Source organism: Triticum dicoccoides, chromosome 1B (genome assembly GCF_002162155.2).
Source record: "Triticum dicoccoides isolate Atlit2015 ecotype Zavitan chromosome 1B, WEW_v2.0, whole genome shotgun sequence".
NCBI lineage: Eukaryota > Viridiplantae > Streptophyta > Magnoliopsida > Poales > Poaceae > Triticum > Triticum dicoccoides.
In genome coordinates this window covers 257,849,192-257,873,347 of record NC_041381.1, presented here as the reverse complement: position 1 = coordinate 257,873,347, position 24,156 = coordinate 257,849,192, and the positions used below count along the sequence as shown (strand labels likewise).

At 49.2% G+C, this 24,156-nt stretch overlaps 1 protein-coding gene across 2 annotated transcripts in view; it reads left to right on the top strand.

The window, feature by feature from the left end:
- The first annotated feature begins 613 nt into the window (after positions 1–613).
- LOC119330692 (pentatricopeptide repeat-containing protein MRL1, chloroplastic-like) overlaps positions 614–24,156 on the top strand; it is a 43,612-nt gene continuing 20,069 nt past the window's right edge. Inside the window, exons 1-6 of one of the 2 annotated variants that reach the window (XR_005160212.1) lie at positions 614–1,040; positions 3,929–4,610; positions 4,701–4,923; positions 5,056–5,119; positions 5,193–5,337; positions 5,420–5,535. Coding sequence is in view for 1 of the 2 variants with exons in the window: in XM_037603812.1 (XP_037459709.1) it covers positions 723–1,040; positions 3,929–4,610; positions 4,701–4,923; positions 5,056–5,119; positions 5,193–5,337; positions 5,420–5,535 (1,548 nt within the window). In the remaining variant the exon portion in view is untranslated. The remainder of the gene's footprint in view (positions 1,041–3,928; positions 4,611–4,700; positions 4,924–5,055; positions 5,120–5,192; positions 5,338–5,419; positions 5,536–24,156) is intronic. The other variant, XM_037603812.1, reaches the window with a different exon arrangement.

The following is a 24,156-nucleotide window of genomic DNA, read 5'->3' as shown; positions in this document are numbered from 1 at the left end:
CTAGAATAAGGGCGGAAGTAAATAATGGTTTTGAATACAATGCGGACTAAAAGTAATAAGTAAAGTAAAGAAATTTAAATAAGCGCAGCGGAGTGAGCAAAACATCGAAACTAGCAAAGATTAAGACGTTACAGGAAGACCGAAATCTTCAATGGTATGTGCCCATCAAAACATATGTTGTAAGCTTGTAGTATAGTCCTAGAGCCACTCTTGATATTTGTAAGTATAACTAAGAGGACCCAGGTAAATAATACTTTCTATTTTAAATAAGCTTCGTACCACACACGTTATTGTTGTACTTGCACGCCAGTGCTCATTACGGTGGACGTGGAGTTCTTTATTATTCTCCTATTAATTACAAAGCTAGTGTTCACTACTGGCATCGCCAAGAGTTTTTTATTATTCTCCTATTAATTACAAAAGAGGTGGAATTGAGGCTTTTACCATCGCCTCTAATTACCTTGATATTTTAGCCTTTATAACAGTAATACATTTTGTGGACGGCGGAATACTGAGTGGGGCCTTCACACTCATGAAGGCTATTAAACCAACAAATTCAACAAAGAATGCCGATGGAAAATGGGTCGCCTTGGACTAATTTGAAGGACTTCCTCCGCACCACACACGCGGAGCGCCTCGCAAACTCCGGATAAAACTCATCATCTCATCGTCATCCTCGATCCTAAACCCCGCCATTCTCCTCTGCTCCTTCCCCATTCCCCATGGAGGTCTCCGCCTCCGCCTCTACGCCTCAAGCTCTCACCCTACTCACTTGCCCGCCTTGCTTCCTCTCTCTTTACCCTTCCGCCCGCCGGCACGGCCGCGCCGGCGGGGGAGGGCTCCTGCTGCGGCCTCCGCCTCGACGGAGGCTGGAGCTGGGGTACCGTGCCCGCCGCCCGGTGGCATGCTCTCTCAGCGGCTCCTCCTCCACTGCGCTGGACGTGTTAGGCGGCTCGGTGGTCGCCGTGGCCGCTCTCCTCGCCGCCTTACAGCTGGTTTGGCTCAGGTGGCGCGGCGCAATGCATAGGGAATCTCCGGAGGTGTGCTTCTTCTTGATACTGGTTTTATCCCTCTTAACTTAGTTCTGCTCTTTGAAGAATGATTTGAATTGAACTCAGGCTCCTCTTTAGTATATATGCATATGCACCGTAACTTAGATTATCGCGCATGCACATTAAATAAAACGAATTTGCTAATTCTCCAAAACATTCAGAGTACTAGAGCATCAAAGTGCATGTAAATTTTTGTACAAAGACACGATCATACAAGAAAGGGAAAAGATTGTACCCATTTTTCCTAATATAAGTGTGTTTTCTGTACAGTACACATGTGGTCGTATTTTTTAACAGAATAAATAGAATTTTCTTGACTTTAAAACCAATTACATCCAAATTAGAAAGCTGCCAGTTCCGGGCCATCTAAGTACAATTCGAGAAATTTTAGTTTTCTGATGTTTACTCCTCGAAGACAGGAAAGTTTATTGGGGACAAGTGTTGGTGATGTCAATGCTATCGGCAATGTCTTAAGTCCAAAGGCTGGATCCAAATTAGCCACTGCTGATTCCTTGTTCTATAGATATTGGTAATTCTGAGGTTAAGGCATTAGACCAGTCGCTATCCCTTGATTGAAGACTTAGGGATATTTTTGGAGATAATGGAAGCTTTATTACCCTGATCTCTCGCCAGAAATGGTAAAACCAAGACAACGAAACATCCCAAGTACAGTTGGTAGAAACATGTAAATCAAGACAACTTTAAAGACTAAGGAGCCTATCAGTCGCATGCCATCCGAACCGGGACATAAACTCCCTGGTAATCTATGTGAGCTGCTTGACGTGAAGCCACATCAGCTCCTTATGTTGCACCTTCTATAACAACGCCCATGACTGTAGCCAACTGGTACACCAGAGTAGCACCTGCATACAACATTGAACCTTCTTTTTGTCAAAAAAAAATCAATTCTGCATAGCCAAATAGATCAAAACACCATTGCAACCCCGGCCACAGTTAGTGTTCCTAGAGATTTGTCACCCCCCTGTAACCAAGAGTCAAATATATTAGAAATACTACAATGTGGTGTGATGTTAAAGGCTCACTACACAGCATGCCGTGCAATTTGTGCCAAACTGCGATCAAGTAAAAAATGTTGTATACTTTTCTGCTTGTAATAAAAACTACAATGAGTGCCCCCTTGTCATTTGCGCTTAACCAATTTGTCCTTCATAAGGACTACTTGTCTGCAAAGAAACCAGATGAATACTTTGATTTCCGTTTTCATCGGAACCTGACCCACATATCCATTAGTGCCGCATACATGAAGTGTACAGAAAACACCCTTGGCTGTCTGAAGAAGATCCCACCTAAAGGGTCCTGCTCCAGAGTTAGTTGCATCCCTACAACTCTCAGTACGATCTCATTTCAGTTTATTAAATTTTGGCGAATGAGAGCCTGACGGTAATCAATCAGTGGATTAGGCACTCCGATGACAGAGGCAACTGCGCGGAATAGCCGTGGGTACATATCTGAAAACTGCATGTCCCCGATACGTTTATCCTCCCCAAATCTCAATTATTCACTATTCTCCACACTAAACGAGCCCAGTTGTATAGAAGTGTCTTTTACTCCCATTAAGCCCTTCCATAACGAGATTCTATTAGTTAAGCTTAGGGGTATTAGAGTCATTGGTAAGATTTACAATTGGCAAGACTATCCTCATCACGCTTCTCAAATCGGCATAGGCTTATAAATTACTGAAAGCCTAATCACTTGTATTATCCATCATTCAGCGTTGTCGGATAGCGAGTAATCAGCATAAGGAGTTTTGGGCCGTGGTATGGTCATCGTGTTGCTTGCAAAATGACGATGTAGCCAGTCCTGGATGTAGCCATCTTGGCGTTTCTCTTCTATGTTACTGATACGTCTACCATAGACGTATCCTTGAAAATTAAGCATTGCTTGCTATTTCTCACAAATAAAATGAAATTTTGTTCATTGATTGGATGAGGTCAGCTTTGAGCCCTTATCTTTTTTGCTTTGGTGATGGATGGCTCACAAGGGATATACAAGGAGATATCCCATGGTGTATGCTCTTTGCGGATGATGTGGTGCTAGTCGAGGATAGTCGGACGGGGTTAATAGAAAGTTAGAGCTATGGAGACAAACCTTGGAATGGAAAGGTTTTAGGCTTAGTAGAACTAAAACTGAGTACATGAGGTGCGGTTTCAGTACTACTAGGCACGAGGAGGAGGTTAACCTTGATGGGCAGGTGGTACCTCAGAAGGATACCTTTCGATATTTGGGGTCAATGCTGTAGAAGGATGGTGATATCGATAAAGATGTGAGCCATCAAATGAAACCCGGATGGATGAAGTGGTGCCAAGCTTCTGGGCGATTCAACCCGCAATGTTGTATGGCACTGAGTGTTGGCCGACTAAAAGGCGACATGTTCAACAATTAGGTGTAGCGGAGATGCGCATGTTGAGATGGATGTGTGGCCACACAAGAAAGGATTGGTTCCGGAATGATGATATACAGGATAGAGTTGCGGTAGCACCGATTGAAGAGAAGCTTCCAACATCGTCTGAGATGGTTTGGGCATATTCAGCATAGGCCTCCAGAAGCTCCAGTGCATAGCGGACGGCTAAAGCGCGATGATAATGTCAAGAGAGGTCAGGGTAGACCAAAATTGACATGGGAGGAGTCCATAAAGAGTGATCTAAAGGACTGGAATATCACCAAAGAACTAGCCATGGACAGTGGTGCGTAAAAGTTAGCTATCCATGTGCCAGAACCATAACTAGGTTTCGAGATCTTGTTGTTGTGTGTTGTTGTTGTTGTTGTTGTTGTTAGTCTTAATTTGACGAATGAAATGTAATTCACTATGTCTGGTAGTTGTTTTCTAACTTGCAGTCATCTTCAATATTTGTCAGGTTTTATATACACAGGTCAAAAGCAATGTAAACAAGGCCCTCGGAAGAACAACACAATCCATACATGATAGTAATGATGCATGTTGTGCAACTCATGAAAATAGCTTTTCAGAGCTATCTATTTCTGAAGGAATGACTATTAATGAATTGGAGTGCCGGGCTAGTATTTCGTGCATATACCCTGTAAATAAGACAACGCAGGCGGTTTCTGTAACTAATCCAGGGGCAATGTTACACACATTAGTTGATGTATCTCGGCAAGAAGAAGTTGGTTGCTCAACTTCAGCAGAAAAAAGAAATTCTACAGAAAATGTTATGGATGTTCTTGCAACGCCTTATTCTGGTCCACCAGGACAACATAAAAGCAAGTATGTCTCTAACAGAATTGGCTGGCAAGGTGGGCTCTCCTACCAATTTTTATCCCTTTCAGAAGTACAGAAAGATGCTCAAAATGGCAATGGTCTTGGTGACAGCCAAACAAACAGCAACAATACTCATTTACTTCGATGCCATCAGTGTAATGATGATGAAAATATTGATTTGACATCTCTTTCATCCTTCAAAAGAACAGTGGAATGCCCTCTCAATTTTGTTCCGCAAGCCAGTATTGGAAATTTGTTCAGACCAAGAAAAGCAATTGAGTTTGCTGATTCATATGTAGGGGGCTCTCATCTGACACCAGGTTTAACTTTGGAATTTAAGCACTCTTCTTGGCACTTCTGCTGATATCCGTGATTTCTTCCCTTTCCTTATGAGCATTCTCTATATTCAGGGAAATTAGCTCTATTTGCATGCTTAAGGGAGGGTCCTGCCAGCAAACAACAGAAAGCAGTGAAAGACCATGATGATGCAAAAACTATTGGCTGGAGTATTTCTGATATACTGAATAAAGAGAATCTAGATAAATTCATTCCAGCGACAACAGCTGGATTAAACGGCACAGTGGATACATCAGATTACATGAGGCGATACAAGAGTTCTTTAACAGATGGAAGGTATAATGTTTGGTAGATGATTTTGACATATTGTCCCAGAGCAGGCCTTAAGTTACTGTATGTTATATCCATTCAAATGTAATCTTTCCACATATCAGTTTTTCAGTTGACACATCAATTTGGTATTGTCAGGTTGAAGGACTGTGTGGATTTGTTGGAAAGCATGGAGCAGAAGGGATTGCTTGATACGAAGAAGGTGATTAATTACCTGTTACGGTTTAGCTTTTGTAATGTACTCTTCAAATTTCTCATTTACATCTGTTTCTTAGATCCACCATGCCAGCTTTTTGAGTGCATGTAAAAAACAAAGGGCTGTTATGGAAGCTGTTCGCTTCTGCCGATTGATTGAAAATCCGAAAATGAGCACCTTCAATATGCTTTTATCGGTTTGTGCTAATTCAAAAGATTTTGAAGGTAACTCAATCAGCTTTTCTTGTCAGATGTGCTCGAGTAGAAGATGAGAATTGAGTATGACCAAATGGTTTTACCTTTACAGGGGCCCTCCAAGTTATGGTGCTCCTAAAGGAGGCTGGGCTAAAACCCGATTGTAAACTTTACACCACATTGATATCAACTTGTGCAAAGTGTGGAAAAGTTGATGCGATGTTTGAGGTAAGCACATAAGACAATCAAATTCCCACCCTTATTAACAGTGCCAGCTCCTGTTTGTGACCATGAGGGGAAGGCGGCCATCATTTGCTCTACTTTTTCCAACCTCATGGGGATTACTATTATTTTGATCTTAGCACCACTGTTCAGCAGATTGATGATCTTGAGGCTCTCTCTGTCTCTTTCTCGTTTGAGGAAACTTATTGTGCAGTTTGCTAGCAATCCAGTTGATGGTTGTAACGGTCTCTTCACCAAAACATGTTGGGATATTATAAAAAATGACTTTAATAAACTAGTCCAAGACTTCTTTGATGGGTCGGTCAACCTGCAAAGTATTGATGATTCCTTCATCACCCTTGTTCCAAAAAATTCCAACTCTTAGGGCCGTGGTGTTTATCTCCCTATCTCCCTCCTGAATTCTTGTATTAAGGTTATCACCAAAATTCGTTCCAATTGCCTTTAGAAAGTCATTCTCTCTCTGGTTTCATTAAATGTTGCATGATCAAAGACTGCCACGCGTGGAGCTTCGAATTTCTTCACAAGTGTCATCAGTCTAAGACATACATTTGTTAAGCTTCATGCACTAGCCTACGCAACCAAAAGTCCGAACTGATAGAAAGGGCTAGGCAATCCACATATACACGTCAGCACCCCCTCTCACGTGTGATGCGGGAAGTCAACACGTGGATAGATTCAAGAGGTATGGCTCAAGAGGCCTATACATGGACACAAAGGGGGGCAACAACAATTTTTAGATAAATTGCGAAAGCCAGGATTTGAACTCAAGACCTTAGCTCTGATACCATGTTAAGCTTCATGCACTAGCCAACACAACAGTCCGAACTGATGGAAAAGGCTAGGCAATCTACATATACACGTCAACAACATTATCGTTTTTTAGCTCGACTTTGAAAAATCTTTTGACACGGTGGAACACTACACAATCATCTCCATGCTTAACAACTATGGCTTTGAGGATTGGATGGATCAACTCTCTCCTCAGCTCTTGCACTTTTTTTGTGCTTCTTAATGGTGTTGCCAGCAAGAAATTCTGCCTGCATGGCCTTAGGTAAGGGGGGACCTCTTTCTCCCCTCATCTTCGTGTGCTGCTGATCTTCTGCAAGCAATTACCAGCAAGGCTTTGTACCTCAATCTTCTGCATTTCCCGATCCCTATGGCTGATGAGGACTTCTGATGTAGGGTGGAACCCTAGGTGGACGATCTTTCACGTTTGGAGGGGATCCTACGGGGATTCACGAAGAACGCGCGGAAGAACACGAGGAAATCACGGGGAGGAACAAGGGAAAACACTCAACCAACAAGGAATCGGTCACACAAGTGCTAGATCAAAGAACACAAAGAGATACACGAGATCCAAAGTCAACAAAGGTAAGGATACAAAGGTAACCGATCTTCTCCGTGAGGAGGTCTTGAATCCACAAGGGGATCTTCCCACGAGGGGGTCTTGAATCCGATAGGATCTTCTCCGAAGAGGCCGCGGTCTCTCACGAGGAGGAGATCCGATGGATGAGCGAAGCTCTATCTCTAACTTGAGCTAAATCAACGCTAAACCTAACTAGGACGAGGTGGAGGAGTATATATAGTCATGGGCCACGAAGGGGTAAGTGAAGGGGTACATGGGCTGCGGCCCAACACACTGTGCGCAGACAGGCGTCGGACGTCCGGAGGGTTCCGGTCGTCCGGAGGCTCGGGAAGGTCCGGACGTCCGGTGCTCTTCGGACTTCTGTAGATTCGGCTCGGGTGCGCTTCGGTCGGACGTCCGGAGGGGGTCGGTCGTCCGGAGGCTCGCGGGGTCCCGGACGTCCGGAGTTCTTCGGATGTCCGCAGATTCGGTTCGGTGGTCGCTGGCACGGTCGTCCGGAGGGGGCCGGTCGTCCGGAGCCTGGGAGTCGTCGGACGTCCGGTCCTGGTCGGACGTCCGGCCGCTGTAGCTTCGGGCAGCTTCTTCTCTTGGTCCTTGTACTTGGTGTCCTCGCCGTCTTGTCCATGGTCTTCCTCCTTGTTCCTGGTCATGCATAGCACATATATATGAGGTAGTAACCATGTCTCACATGTGGGAAGTGACGGTTCGGAAAGGAGCGAGTTCACCTTGTGTCCAATGGCGTATCGTTGAGGCCTCGTCATAAGTCCTTTTGGGGTTTGGAGAGTAGTCGGAGTGTACATGGGGATGAACGTGGGATGCTCCGCATCATCTCCCCCCCCCCTTGGGAAAGATCCGACCTCGGATCGTGATCCTCATCACCATGGAAACGATTGTCGTAGACGGACTTGTAGTTGGACGAAGTTGAAGACATGGCGTAATCCAAGTAGTCCAAGGTGTCGCCGGAGTGATAGACATGCAAAAAGAGCAAACACAAGCAACACTCGGAAATACAATGGTTAGCGCACACAAAGTGTCCATCATGTAAGAATGAGTCCGTGCGGCAAGATTGGTCGTGACAAAGCACATGAAGCTTATCAAGATGATCTAGAATGAGATGCAAAGCATTCATGGGAGGAAGTGCAATCATTGTGCACACAAATGTGTTGTAAATATGATCAATGCAACCACGGTGCAAAATGATGTCATAGTGAGACGGTTTATCAATAGCATGAATATGGCAATGGATGCTCAATATGATTATGTTCATATTGAGCATCCAAAGTGGTCGGACCCTTCCCCAGACCCTGCGCAAGCGGGAGCTACATGCACTGGGGCTGCCCCTTTATGCTCAATATGATTATGTTATCATGCAATTGATGGTAGGCAATATGATTACGATGTATGAATATGCCATCAAGAAAGATCACAACAAATTTGCTAAGAAAATGCGCAAGCTCGTATATCATGGATGAATTGGGAATAGGTGCAACAAGACAATCATAATGTGTGTTAATCCATGCATAGGGTGCAAATTTGTCATGGGTGTTGTTGTACCATAGCTCAATGTCGTGGCACTCCTTAACTTGAAGGTCCATAGGGTCCATCTCCAATGCTGGTCCTCCATCCAATATATGTATCATGTAGACAAGAAGAAGGAAACAACAATGAAAGAATGACCCATCCAATATGCATATGTGAGGATGGCTCAAAGAGAAGGAGTTCACCTCAAGAAAGTTCCCAAAGATGTTGGAGTTGTACATCATGTATGCCTTCACATAACCAATATGTCGCATAACGGCACCGCCTTGTGAATCCTCCAAAATGAAAGAACATGATAAACACTCGGAAAAACAAATGAAGTTAGTGCAAATGCAACACCTATCATTCGTGTGGTAAGATACCCAACAAGTGTATGCATCTTGCTCATCATAAAAAAGGATAAGGGAGTATTGCATAGTATGGAGGCATATGATGCGAGAACAACCAAATGCAATAGGCTCAATCAAACAAGCATGCATCACAAGTAAAGTGTCCAAGTCTCCAAGATCAATAAGCATAGCAAGTTGGCACTCAACACAAGGTGACATGAGAGATGCAACTAATGGAGACAAGAGGCAATGATCATGACAAATCAAGTGAGAGGCATCAACATCTATGTCATCAACCCAAGAAAGCAAGTAATAGTGGAACATGGGTGATGCAACATAGCAAACAATCATAGCAATCAAGTCAAGCAAGCTAGTAGTGTGAAGATGCAACGTACTAGAAGGAATCATGGCAAGCATGTCATGTGTGCAAATAGTGGGCATGAGTAATGGACTTGACATAGCACAAGCATGAAAGCAAGATATGAGTAAAGTGTCATCAATGTATTGGCGAGAGACCATATGTAAATAGCAATGGGGCATCATGACTCTCCCAACACAACAAGCATCAATAACATGGGGCACATGATAAACATGGCAATAGCAACAAGGATCTTCACCAAGCATGCAAATACACATAGAAGTATCATAATGGTGAATCATGGGTAGATGCAAGCAAGGGTCACAATTGCATGGCAAATGCATAGAATCAAGTATAACATGCAAAGTGAACACGGGAAAATGAGCATAAGGTGACAAGTGGTAAATAGCCCATAGCCGTGTGAGAGACAAGTAAAAGAGATGCGTGTAGTCCTTGCGCGAAGAGAACGGTGGTAAGGATAGTCCACGGTATCCCAAAGTGTCGTTGCTCTCAAGAGCTCGTTTCGTCAACTCTTGGGATTGAGAGGTTGACGAGTATATGAGAGTACCTACACAAAACAAAGACAAAGGAAAAATTGTGTGTGCATGGTATATGTACACATCATCCATCATGATGCGCACATGCATGTGTCGGTTAGCACAAAATAGCCAACGCTCAAATAAATGAGATGCGTGATATAGAAACATGTCATCCATCATGATAGGTTTGTTGTTATGAATGGCATAATGGAGACTCAAAGGATGTAATGCATCATGAGAAATATCTAGAGCATTGTTATTCATGAAATGCATATGGTGCACGCAATTATGGGAATCATGCAAAGTATGAAATGCATCAAGGTCTCCTAATATGTATGAGAAAACTATGGGGGTCTCCTCATGAGCATGAGTAGCAACATCACATGGAGAATATTGACAACATCCAAAACAATGCATATTTGGAACAATGTGATCATGGCATGACATAGTAGATGAATTGCGCAAATCATGTAGAGGAAGCATGGCAATATCATCACATGAAAAACAAAAGCCAATGACCATCATCTCGTCATCTATGCCATAAGTGCAAATGGGATTGATTTTAATGGGGCATGCATAGTTACTATGTTGAGATTGAAATGAGGCAATATGGGAGATCTCACTCATAGCATATGACAAGTTCAAAGGATTGTCAAACATGATGTGACCAAAAGAATTTTCACATGATATCCTATGGAGCATAGCATCACAACTAGGCAACTCAACATGCTCATCATCATATTCATCATAAATAGGTAAGTCAAGGCATGAAGAAGTCTCACTGGCATGAAGCATGGGAATAGGCGGGTCAACATCATGGGAGCAATCGATGTCAAGAGAGTCCACTAGTGGGACAAGATAAGCACCATCATCTGTTACCTTTGGAGCGTCGCTCATGTGTTGTAGGTGAGGTGTTGAAGATCGTCTCGTTGTCATCTTCATCTTGATGGAACCATGTGGGGGGTGCATCATCGTCCACCATGGCCATCGGTTTTCCCATTAGAGGGATGGATTCGTCAAGGGTAGGCATGTCGTCATGTAGGAGACCTAGCACCAAAGAAGAAAACACACTAGGAGTAAAGGTTAAGTCGTTAGAAATCATAGTGGCCTCACATGCCGTGTCAACTACCTCACTCTCTAAGTGTTGTGGCTCACTCACTCCCTCAAGGATGCTCTCACTCATATGGTTGGAGTCACTAAAATGGCCCTCAACCTCACCTAGGATGTGTGGCATGCTCTCATGTGTGGGGCTAGTGGTGGTCACACTCATCCTCTCATAGGAAATGCTCTCAATGTCACGTATGGTGGAGTCACTCATGTCACTCATGTGGTGGTGGCTCTCCTCACATGACAAATGGGGCATCTCGACATATGTGGGTGTCGGAGAGATGTAGGTGCAAATGTCTCCATGTGCGGTCTCGTAGCTTGACTCGGAGTAGGAGTCCAATATGGGCGCCGTCTTGATGTTGTTGAAGAGGTTCGCGCTCGTCGCCGTGGTCGAAGGGGATGGCCCTTGCTCGACCGTCTTGTCACCGTCTTGGTGTGGGAGGCCCATATGATGTGGCACCTCGTAGCTCGTCTTCATGACCGAAGGGAGTTTCCCATGCTCGGCCATCTTCCTTGAGGGGCTTCCGAAGATGGAAGTGTCGCCCTCGCTCGTAGGTAGTCGCCTTGGACTTGATGAAGTCGTTGTAGGCGTACTCGTGGGAAGTAGGCAAAGATGTCGTACGTCCAAAGGCGAAGATGCCTTGAGAACACTTGGCGAAGATGCCGAAGTGGTTGATGTAGCCGTAGCGCCGTCTTGGTGGTGGTCGTCTCGCGGTCTTCTCTTGTGCTTATGAAGCTTGGACTTGGCGTGAAGTAGGGCTTGTTGGGACTTGTGCACTTGCGCTTGTGGAGCATCTTCATGATGATGATGTCGTTGTCGTGCTTGAGCTCGTTGGCATTCGTCGTCGTCGTGCACATGATGCTTGGAGGTGACTTGCCCTTCATGACGATGTTGATCACGAAGGTGATGGTGGTCGCCATGTAGATGTTGACTTGGACGACTTGCGCTTGCATCTTGTTTGCGCTCCGAAGACTTGTGTCTTGAATGTCGCCGTCTTGAAGATGATGAAGGGGAAGCAGACTTGAGCAAGGTTCGAATCTCCTCCATCCTTGCATCTTGCTCCTCTTTATGTGCGGCAAGCTTCTTGTCGATGTAGTCCCTTCTCCTTGCTTCAGAGTGACGAATGTCGATGGAGATGTTCTCGATGCGCTCTCGCAATCTTGATTGTGCGCCTTGCACTTGTCGTTGTAGATCGAAGATAGACGCTTTGGTGATGTAGTTGTTCACGCCGTCGTTGTTGTCGTAGACCGGAGATGAAATGCCTTGCCTATCCATCACAAGACTCGAGCAAATATGAGTGGGAGAAAGAGAAGAACTTATACCAATGTACCTTGACCGATGTTGACAATGAATCAAGTTCACTCAAATGCGGACAATGAAATAGCACTATTGGTACCAATTCTTGTCGGTTCTCACACCTACACAAGTAAAGCTTATAGTGGAGCTCGGTGAGGATAGTGGCACAAAAATTTAATGCAAAATGTTAGCAAGAGTCAATAATGTTGAAAGAGATTCACAAATTCGCAAGTGAAACAAATGGACCAATAGCAAAGAATGGCACACGGAAACACACACGGATAGATAAATGGGGTCGTGCAACCAAGGAATGAGCACAAAATGTGGAATCCACGGAAAACGCTCGTGTTGCACAACTCAAGAGAGACGCTAGCACGATTGCTCAATAGGCGGATACGACACTTGTGCACAACCTATAAGATGCAAGATGGATAAACTTTCTATCCCAAGTATGCTATATATGTATGGTTCCCGGTGTTACTCTCAAGATGATCCAAGATGATCGGATATGACAATCTTATATGCAATGTGTTATGATGCTACGACACTTGCTTACAAGCTTCTTTGCTCTCTTTCTTTTGCTTAAAAGCTTTATTTCTCTTTTTTTTTTCTATGGCCACTTTTGCACAATGCACAAACTAAGATAGCAATTGTGTATATGCGGGAACAAACTTGAGACACAATGGATGATATGATACCAAGATGATATGGTATGTATGCAATGGATGGTGTAGATCACTAATGTGCACAAGTAACATTGCCGGCAATACTCAAATGGCTAGTCTCGATAGGCAAGTAACGCAAAATGGGCTAGGGGTTAACAATGCAATGGCAAGGGGAATATACAATGGTATCGTCGAGGTTACCGTCCTTTGCGAGATGAGTGGCGGTGTTCTTGATGTAGATACCAAGATGATGGAGACTCGTCCCTAAGTAGCCGAAACACCTTAGGAAACGGAAAAACCGCGAACTCAAAATCTCAAATGACCAATGTCAAATGGTGGTAGCGGAAAGCGGTGGTGGTTTTGCACTAGGCAAATGCGGAAGTGGAATGATGGATATACACGTGTCCGAGTTGAAGTTGCCGTCCCTAAGTAGCCGAAACACCTTAGGAGACACAAGCCACAACTCAAACAAGCTCAAACAACTATTGGGTTAAGTTGGGGGTGGCGGAAGTGTATGGTGGGCACGCCTATGCGGAAATGGTGATGGTGGTTGATGAAGAAGCAATCGTCCCTAAGTAGCCGAAACACCTTAGGAGACTCAAAGCACTACTCAAGCAACCACTAATGCTATATGGAACAAAATGGGTTAGGTTGCGGAAGTCGGTGGTGGCTATGCGGATGATATGGTGGAGGACCTAGGCAAACTTGCCAAATTTTCGAAAATTTGATGGAGTCAAATGGTGTTGGTGGTATTTTTGTGGGAAGGGGGATGTCAAGAGCTTCAAAACGAGCTAAAGAACGTCAAAATCGGAGTTCGGATGAATTAGTTATGGGCAAAACAAAAATCAGCCGAAGTCTGAAACTACAGGTTACGGACATCCGGAAAGGTCGGATGTCCGGGGCGTCGGACGTCCGGAAAAGTCAGAAATCCGTAAATTTGGTTCGGGTTAGGTGTTCCGGTCGTCCGGAAAAGGTCGGACGTCCGGTCGTTCCTGTGGCTCCGGACGTCCGTAAAACTCCGGTCGTCCGGTGAGTCGGGGTCAACGCGAGATGCGAGTTCCGGGCGCGATTTTGGGCGGAAAATGGAGATTTCGGGGTCAAAATTGACGAGATTTCGTGGATGAAAGATGGGGAAACTTGGGGAGATGCTAGATCCACTTGAAACCAAGCAAATCCACGAATCAAAATCAACAAAACATCATCAAACCAACAAATCACAAAAATTTTGGAGGCTATTTTTGGTGGGGATTTTCAGATTTAGGACGAAATCAACAAAATCAAGCTAGAAAACAAAGGGTAGGGGCTCCAAAAACGTGATCAACGTGGCTCATGATACCAAGATGATGTAGGGTGGAACCCTAGGTGGACGATCTTTCACGTTTGGAGGGGATCCTACGGGGATTCACGAAGAACGCGCGGAAGAACACGAGGAAATCACGGGGAGGAACGAGGGAAAACACTCAACCAACAAGGAATCGGTCACACAAGTGCTAGATCAAAGAACACAAAGAGATACACGAGATCCAAAGTCAACAAAGGTAAGGATACAAAGATAACCGATCTTCTCCGTGAGGAGGTCTTGAATCCACAAGGGGATCTTCCCACGAGGGGGTCTTGAATCCGATAGGATCTTCTCCGAAGAGGCCGCGGTCTCTCACGAGGAGGAGATCCGATGGATGAGCGAAGCTCTATCTCTAACTTGAGCTAAATCAACGCTAAACCTAACTAGGACGAGGTGGAGGAGTATATATAGTCATGGGCCACGAAGGGGTAAGTGAAGGGGTACATGGGCTGCGGCCCAACACATGTGCGCAGACAGGCGTCGGACGTCCGGAGGGTTCCGGTCGTCCGGAGGCTCGGGAAGGTTCGGACGTCCGGTGCTCTTCGGACTTTTGTAGATTCGGCTCGGGTGCGCTTCGGTCGGACGTCCGGAGGGGGTCGGTCGTCCGGAGGCTCGCGGGGTCCCGGACGTCCGGAGTTCTTCGGATGTCCGCAGATTCGGTCCGGTGGTCGCTGGCACGGTCGTCCGGAGGGGGCCGGTCATCCGGAGCCTGGGAGTCGTCGGATGTCCGGTCCTGGTCGGACGTCCGGCCACTGTAGCTTCGGGCAGCTTCTTCTCTTGGTCCTTGTACTTGGTGTCCTCGCCGTCTTGTCCATGGTCTTCCTCCTTGTTCCTGGTCATGCATAGCACATATATATGAGGTAGTAACCATGTCTCACATGTGGGAAGTGACGGTTCGGAAAGGAGCGAGTTCACCTTGTGTCCAATGGCGTATCGTTGAGGCCTCGTCATAAGTCTTTTTGGGGTTTGGAGAGTAGTCGGAGTGTACATGGGGATGAACGTGGGATGCTCCGCATCAACTTCCCTATTGTTTTGTGATGCAAGCATGTTCTGTTCAACTTCTATGTCTCAAATGCCTTCTGGAAAGCTTTGGTCGATCTGTTGGCTTTGGGTTAATTTTCACAAGTCCTTCATCCTTCACATCAATTCCGGAGGATAAATTGGCCAATTTAGCTGGCCTGATTTTCTGTAAAGGGGGCAACTAATTGTCGGTCAACCACCCACCAGAAGAGGTGTGGTCGGTTTCAGACACAAATTTTTCCCGTTTTAGCAACTTTCTACATTTGGCACCTTATGTATATTGCAACTTTGTTGTTCTGGTAACTTCCAGAAATGCATGTTTAACCTTTCAGAAAAGTTATCTCTTAAACCATTAAGCCGGTTGATGATCCTCCCATGTCAGCATGTTTTGACAACTTTTTTTCGTTAGTACTTGCCAGATTCTTGTCACTTAGGCACTTGCCAGGTTATTGCTACTTAGTTGCGAGTACTTGCCAGGTTAGTAAAACTTCAATATACACCTGTATAGATATTGTTTCATGGTACTTGTGTGGGTTGATGCCGCCCTCTTTTGCTGGTAACACCTGAAAACTAACTCTCTTGCTATGCGCAAACGTTGCATTGGCATCCTATTGGCATTTTTCCCTTATAGAGAGCAAAGGCATGCATGCATTAATCTCCCACCTACACTTACATCATTGCATTAACTGCTAAATTTCAATTTTCAAGGTCATTTATCTCACAAACTGTTAATCTGGTTAGCATTCTTCACCAGTGAGTTCGTCTCGACGAGGCCGTCAAAACAAGATCCCATGTTGTTGTTAAGCTTCATGCACTAGCCAACGCAACCAAAAGTCTGAACTGATGGAAAGGGCTAGTGCAATCCACATATACTGTAACAGTTGTCATGTTTCGGTGAAAAAAATTAGTCGGCACTAGTTCTCAGGGTATGTCAACATAGTTGGCATGTTAGCAGTGAACATTTGTCACAATAATTATGTACAATTACCAGGCAATAGTTGTGTGTGTTTTTATACGCAACATGGGAAGACAAGGATGCATAAGTAAAATTGAACTTGATGCCGCCCCTAGATTTTCCGTTCAGAAAAATCTGGACTCAACTTTCAGGATTTTAAACTTTCAGAAATTTCAAATTTGAACTTCTGGAAAAATGAATTTTCAGAATTTTTGAACTTCCAAAATCCAGAAATCATTAATTTTTGAATTTGGGGGGCTTACCTACTTAATAAAACTCATCCAATTTCAAATTTGGAAAGAACTTTCAATATGCACAAGGAGAAAACGTTAAGAAAAAAGCCACAATGTGTGGGCCCCACTCTAGGAAAAGAGGGGTTGAGAGAGATAGAAATTGGTGCCCTCGTGCACGTCCTGAAAGGGGAGCGGTCCACCTCAGCGCATGCGCAAGGCAGGCTTTTTGGGATGTAAGGGTAGACAGTTTTTTTTGTAGAACAATAAGGGTAGACAGCTAGGCGGGCGCCGACCATCCATGCTAGCACTCAAAATTGCCCTAGAGTGCAACATCTTCAATATAAATTAGATGTTCAACATTACATTTGGCAGACAAATAGATAGACTAGAACCAATCAATGATCACCACGGCCGAAGCCCTGGAGGATACCTACCTTGGACACATTGAAGAGGACATCCTCGAAGGCGGCTACTGGTGCGGCTGGTGCGGAAGCTGTCATGTGGGGCACGTCTTACAGACGTGGGCCGCGCGGCCAGGAGCAGCCGACGGCCGCATCAGGCAAGGCGCAGGCTGGACAGGAGTCCTGATCCGAGCACATTAGTTCCTAGACTAGTTTGTTTCGTATAGGTTTCTAGTTTGTTATTAGCCCATGGGGCCTTTATATATCAGATAGTTAGCACCCTTTAGGGACAAGCAATAAAGTTATTTCCTTCTATCTTCTCCTCCCGCATCATAGAGCAGCCAGGCAAAAACCCTAGCGCTCCTATCCACCGCGACTACGAACTACGTAGTCGAGGTCCTGCTGTCTTGGGCACCGAGGCCCTTGACAACTTGGTATCAGGTTCCAGGCGATCCTCCTCCTCGTCCACGCTCCATCCGCCGGCCGCTTTCCCCCCTGTGTCCGCGCCCAGCTCCCCGACATCGCCACAATCCGCTGCCGCCTCGGTCACTTCCGGCATGGCAGAACCGACCACCGCGGATCTGGCTAAGATGATCGAGGCCTTGACGGCCACGGTGACGTCCCTGCAGTCGTCCGTCACCGCACTCCAGAAGGACAAGTCCTCCCCCTCGTCCAGCGCTGACGCCGCCCATGATGGGCAGCACCACAATGATCGGCCGCCCAGGTTCCAGAAGATGGACTTCCCCAAGTTCGACGGCAAGTCTGATCCACTCGCCTTCATCAACAGATGCGAGTCCTTCTTCCATCAACAACGGATCGCCGAGGAGGAGAAGGTGTGGATGGCGTCCTACAATCTCGAGGGTCCTGCCCAACTATGGTATATGCAGGTCCAGCGCGACGAGGGCACACCTCCGTGGCGCCGCTTCTCCGAGCTGCTCAATCTCCGCTTCGGGCCACCGCTGCGCGCTAACCCGCTGGGCGAACTAATGGCGTGCAAACGCACGACGTCCGTCGTCGACTTCCAGGAGCGGTTTGAGGCACTCCTTCCCCGGGCAGGCACCTTATCCGAGACACAGAAAGTGCAGATCTTCACCGCGGGACTCCAGCCACCCCTCAGCCTCGACGTGGAGATCCATAACCCACAGTCCCTCGTCGTCGCCATGAGCCTCGCCCGCAAATTGGAGCTGCGCGACCAGTGCGCGCTTTCCGCCGCGCCACCGGTGCGTTTTCCACAGAAGGGCATCCTGCCGACACCAGGACCACGCCTCGCGCCCCCCGCTCCGGCCCCACCAGCCGCACCTCAGCAGGGCCACAATCTGCCGGACGGACGCCCAATCAAGCGTCTCTCCCAGACAGAGATGGAGGAACGCCGTCGCCTGGGCCTTTGCTTCAACTGTAACGAGAAGTTTGGCAGGGGCCACAACCGCGTGTGCCAGCGCATCTTTCTCCTCGACTTAGCGCCGGACGACGACGACGACGACGCGGCCTCCGCCACTGATGATGCATCGCGGGCCGACCCTCAAATCTCGCTCCACGCGATCGCCGGCGTGCGCACGAGTGAAACCATGCAGATGCAGATTACTCTCGGAGGTGTCTCCCTCCTCGCCCTGATCGATTCAGGCTCCACCCACAACTTCATCGCCGAAGAGGCGGCCGCTCGTGCTACGTTACCGCCCCCCACCACAGAGAAGATGCGCGTCACGGTGGCCAACGGCGAGCGCGTTCCGTGCCAGGGCGCGTACCGCGTCGTGCCCTTCCGCATCGGCCACGAGGAGTTCGCGGAGGATTTCCTCGCCTTGCCGCTCGCGGGCTACGACATCGTCCTGGGCACGCAGTGGCTGGCGTCGCTCGGACCGATCCTGTGGGATTTCCGAGCCCTCTCCATGACATTCTGGCGGCGGGGCCATCGGGTGTGCTGGCACGGCATTGCAGGACCGGACGGGCCAGCCCTAAAATCATGCAGCGGCCGCGACTTCCTGGACGCCATCATCACCGAGTTCGACGGCATCTTCGCCGACCCCTCCGGCGTGCCACCGCCCCGCAGCCGCGATCACGGCATCACCCTGCTACCTGGTTCCGCCCCGGTGGCCGTCCGACCGTATCGATACCCGGCCGCGCACAAGGACGAGCTGGAGCGTCAGTGCGCCGCCATGCTCGCCCAAGGTATCATCCGTGCGAGTTGTTCCGCATTCTCGTCCCCGGTACTGCTGGTCCGCAAGGCCGACGGGTCCTGGCGCTTCTGCATCGATTATCGCGCCCTGAACGCCATTACTGTCAAGAATGCGTTCCCGATTCCGGTGGTGGACGAACTCCTCGACGAGCTACGGCACGCTCGTTTCTTCACCAAGCTCGATTTACATTCCGGCTACCACCAGGTGCGGATGCGTGCGGAGGACATCCCGAAGACAGCTTTCCGTACTCATGACGGCCTCTACGAGTTTCTGGTGATGCCGTTCGGACTCTGCAACGCACCGGCCACGTTCCAGGCCCTCATGAATGATCTGCTGCGGCCATACCTGCGCCGTTTTGTTCTCGTCTTCTTTGACGACATCCTCATTTTCAGCGAGACATGGGCTGACCATCTCCGACATGTGCGCACCGTCTTCACGGTCCTGCACCAGCACCGGCTCTTCGTCAAGCGCTCCAAATGCGCGTTCGCCGTTGAATCAATCGCATACCTGGGTCACACCATCTCCGCTGCAGGCGTGGCCATGGATCCGGAAAAGGTGCAGGCAGTGGCGGACTGGCCGCAACCACGCTCGGCGCGCGCGGTTCGGGGCTTTCTCGGCCTTGCGGGGTACTACCGCAAGTTTGTCAAGGACTTTGGCGTGGTTGCCGCGCCCCTGACGGCCCTCCTTCGCAAGGATGGTTTCTCTTGGTCGCCGGAGGCGGCAGCAGCTTTTAACACCCTCAAGACGGCAATCACCACGGCTCCCGTCCTCGCGTTACCGGATTTTACACGGCCGTTCATCGTCGAGTGTGACGCATCGACGTACGGTTTCGGGGCCGTCCTTCTTCAGGACCACCACCCGGTGGCTTTCTTTAGCCGGCCAGCCGTGCCACGTCACCGTTCCCTGGCAGCGTATGAACGGGAACTCATCGGCCTGGTGCTCGCGATTCGCCACTGGAGGCCGTACCTATGGGGGCACCAGTTTGTGGTAAAAACGGATCATTACAGCCTCAAATTTCTGCTTGACCAGCGTTTGGCCACCATCCCGCAGCATCATTGGGTTGGCAAACTCCTGGGATTCGACTTTACGGTGGAGTACAAGGCAGGTAGTACCAACACGGTGGCGGATGCATTTTCCCGCCGCGACACGGAGGAGACGACGATCATGGCGGTCTCGGGGCCTCGTTTCGACTTCATCAATCGCCTCCGGCAAGCGACGTCCACTGATCCGGCGCTCGTCACACTGCGGGAGGATATCACGGCAGGTGCGCGGCAACAGCCTTGGGCGCTCTCCGACGGCCTCGTTACTTTCAACGGCCGCCTCTACATTCCGCCGTCATCCCCGCTACTCCAGGAGATTCTCAGTGCCGTGCACGATGATGGGCATGAAGGCGTCCTGCGCACATTGCATCGTCTCCGCCGCGATTTCCACGCACCTAACCTTCGCAAGACGGTGCAGGAGTACGTCCGCAATTGCGGTACTTGCCAGCGGTACAAGTCCGAGCACTTGCACCCCGCTGGGCTGCTACTGCCGCTGCCGGTGCCCACGGGCGTGTGGACTGACATCGGCATCGACTTCGTGGAAGCGCTTCCTCGAGTAGGCGGGAAGTCTGTCATCCTCACCGTGGTGGATCGCTTCAGCAAGTATTGCCATTTTGTGGCGTTAGCCCACCCATACACGGCAGAGTCAGTGGCACAGGTGTTCTTCGCTGAGGTTGTTCGTCTCCATGGCGTGCCGCAGTCCATGGTCTCTGACCGCGACCCCGTCTTCACCTCCGCTTTTTGGCGAGAGCTCATGCGCCTCACGGGGACAAAGCTGCACATGACGTCAGCATTTCACCCGCAGTCGGATGGTCAAACGGAGGCTACTAACAAGATCATTGTGATGTATTTACGGTGTCTTACCGGGGATCGTCCCAAGCAGTGGCTCCGGTGGCTTCCCTGGGCTGAGTACATATACAACACCGCCTACCAGACAGCAACCCAAGAGACTCCGTTCAAGCTTGTGTATGGCCGTGACCCTCCCACTATTCGCTCTTACGAGCCCGGCGACACACGGGTAGCTGCAGTGGCCAGGAGCATGGCTGAGCGCGACGAACTTATCGAGGACGTCCGCTATCGTCTACAACAGGCACAGGCGGTCTATAAGTCCTACTACGACAGACGTCATCGGGACATTCGACATGAGGTGGGCGATTGGGTTTGGCTTCGCCTTCGACAGCGCGCCGCGTCCTCTCTCAACTTGCCAACCAGGGGCAAGCTCAAGCCACGATTCTATGGGCCGTACCGCATTTCAGAAGTGATCAACGACGTGGCATACCGTCTTGAGCTTCCGGCACGCTCGCGCCTCCATGACGTGTTCCACGTGGGCCTCCTCAAGAAGTTCTTCGGCATTCCTCCAACTACACCGCCGGGATTGCCTTCGATCCACAACGGGGCGGCTGTTCCAGAACCAGAGCGCGTGACTCGTGCGCGCCTAGCACGCGGCGTTCGCCAGCTACTCGTCCACTGGAAGGGTGAAGCAGCTTCGTCAGCTACATGGGAGGATCTTGACAGTTTCGTCGAGCGCTACCCCGCTTTTCAGCTCGAGGACGAGCTGCTCGTCGAGGGGGGGAGAGATGTCATGTGGGGCACGTCTTACAGACGTGGGCCGCGCGGCCAGGAGCAGCCGACGGCCGCATCAGGCAAGGCGCAGGCTGGACAGGAGTCCTGATCCGAGCACATTAGTTCCTAGACTAGTTTGTTTCGTATAGGTTTCTAGTTTGTTATTAGCCCATGGGGCCTTTATATATCAGATAGTTAGCACCCTTTAGGGACAAGCAATAAAGTTATTTCCTTCTATCTTCTCCTCCCGCATCATAGAGCAGCCAGGCAAAAACCCTAGCGCTCCTATCCACCGCGACTACGAACTACGTAGTCGAGGTCCTACTGTCTTGGGCACCGAGGCCCTTGACAGAAGCGGCGACGGCTTCCTCTGCAGCATAGAAGCAGGTGTCGTGTTGGTTCTTCCTAGCGATTGCCTTCTGCTGCTCCGCTCGTTCGAGAGCATCATGGGCCTTGCACTTCTCGTACTTGGCTCTGGCAAAGTGACGGGCAGCGATCACCTCCTCCTCCTTTGCACGGGCGCCGTGATTGGCGGAGTGCACTTCTGCCTGGTGTGGAGCGGCGAGCGCCTCCTCCTGCTTGGCTTGGGCTGCAGTGGCCTTCTCTCCCTTGGTAGCGGTGGCTTGCTCTTGGCGGCGGCATGACGGACACCTAATGATATAGACATCACGACGGTTGCTCCACGCCATTGCTGATTTCGATCCAAAGTGCATTAGGTGGCTAGGGGAGGTGATCAGCATCTGATCAAAGTAGAGGGGAAGGGGCTGGTGGGGAACATCTTTGGGAAGGCGAGGCGGCTGGCGGGAAATCCCATTGGGTGGCGATGTGGTTGTGCGCGGTCAAAATGGGTGGGTCCAGGCTGTCAGAGTTCCTACTCCGCCCCTCGATTTGGAGACGGCCTCGGAGCGGACGTCCAGACGCTCCGACCCAAAGTAGAGGTCCGCATTGGAGGCCTAAAAGTGTTGGAGTAGGGATCCGTCGATTTGCCCTAAAATTGCCTACTTTCCTTTCACCTACTTGGGGCTTCATTCCGGATGGGCTATCTGAGCATCTCCAAATGGCCCATGGGCTCCAATAGGCTGGTGGTGCGGTAGCAGGCCCAAGCGCAGGTCCGGCCCAACAACAGAGGCGGAAGCTGGGGGCCCACTAAGAGTCAGCATCAGCCGAGACCAGAGAGGGTGCAAGCATTGCAGACAACGGTGAACTTGCCATGTGTGGCGCCGGTGTGAAGAGGCCGAGCCCGGCGACTAGAGCTTGTGTGCGCTCCATGAAAGCAGCCACCTGACACATCCATTCTCGCATGGTGGAGGATTCCTCCCGGAGAGGCATGATAGCCACGTCCAGGTTTGTGTGCAACTCGCTGCGCCTAGTCACAACCGCCTGCTGAAAGCCAGTGTCGGTGACAACTAGACGGTTGGCCGCATCAGCTTCATGTGCCTGAACATCGGTGTTAGAGGCGGGGTCCCGGGTAGAGGGGAGTGTGATGTGAGAGGCAGCGACGGAGAGGGGCGTTGACTGTGCCCACCTAAATTGCCATCCAGTCGGCTCGAAGACCGGGTGAGGTCCCACAACATGTCCCCGTTGCCGGAGGCGTAGTCATGACCGTTGTGAACTCTGCCGCCAGTGTGAAACCCATTCTCACGGTGGTCCCTATCGTGGTAGTGCTGCGGTATGTAGCGAGGATGTCCGTCGCTGCCGGGACCTTAACGACCTGAACCACTCGCACAGGAGGCGGCGGCGGTCGCAGCTGTCAATCCAAGAGGCGGTGGAACACCATCAACCGACCCCAAATGCCAGACAAATGTGTCCACCGACAGGATGAACGGGGCAGTGCCAACACTGGTCGTGTAGCGAGTCAAGCGATGCCTTGGATAAATCCTCCTCCTAGATCATGAGGGATCTGCAATAGCTGAGATAGCGTTTGGGAGGAGTGTGCTGTTGAATGGTTGGCTCGGCTCGGAGGTGGTGGGGACTGGCTGGAAGGAGTAGAAGTTTCGGTGGTGTATTTCTTCCTATTGGAGGAGAAACTCGGCCACGACGGCGTGGAAATGGAAGGCTAGCTCATTTAGCTGGGCAACATAGAAGTCATGAGCTTTACCGCTGCATGAAGCTTGAAGAAGAGTCCAGTCGTATTTTGGATGCGGAGAAGGAGATACATAGGGGGTAGCCTTCATGCATTGATGATCCACTAGGGATTCTTCTCCAAAGGATGCGTTGATCTCCAAAGGAGAGGGGTAGATATGAGCAAAGCTCTCTCTAGTTCTTCATCTATGCTTTGCTAGCCCTAAAACAGACGTAGAAGACGAGTATTTATAGTCTAGGTTGGTGGAAGGGGTACATGGGTCGTGGTCCTACTCACTGCGCATAGGTAGGCCGGAAGTTCCGGGCTATCCAGAGAGTTGGCACGCCTTGGGGTCATCGAGGACGGAAGTTCCATGGCAGGCCCGAAGTTCCGGGCTATCCAGAGAGTTTGCATGTTCTGGTGTTGCTTCGGGCTGGAAGTTCCGGGGGCTTCAGAGGCCTTCTTCTTGGAGTTTGCCGGCATTCCTCGTCCGCTCCTTCTCCTTCAACTATCTGTTGTTGCGGTGTTGGAGGTTGCTGGTGGTGGCTTGTCTGAGTCATGAGGGGGGTGGGTTGTTGCACCAGTGATGGACGTCGGAGCTGATGAGCTGTGTGTGTGT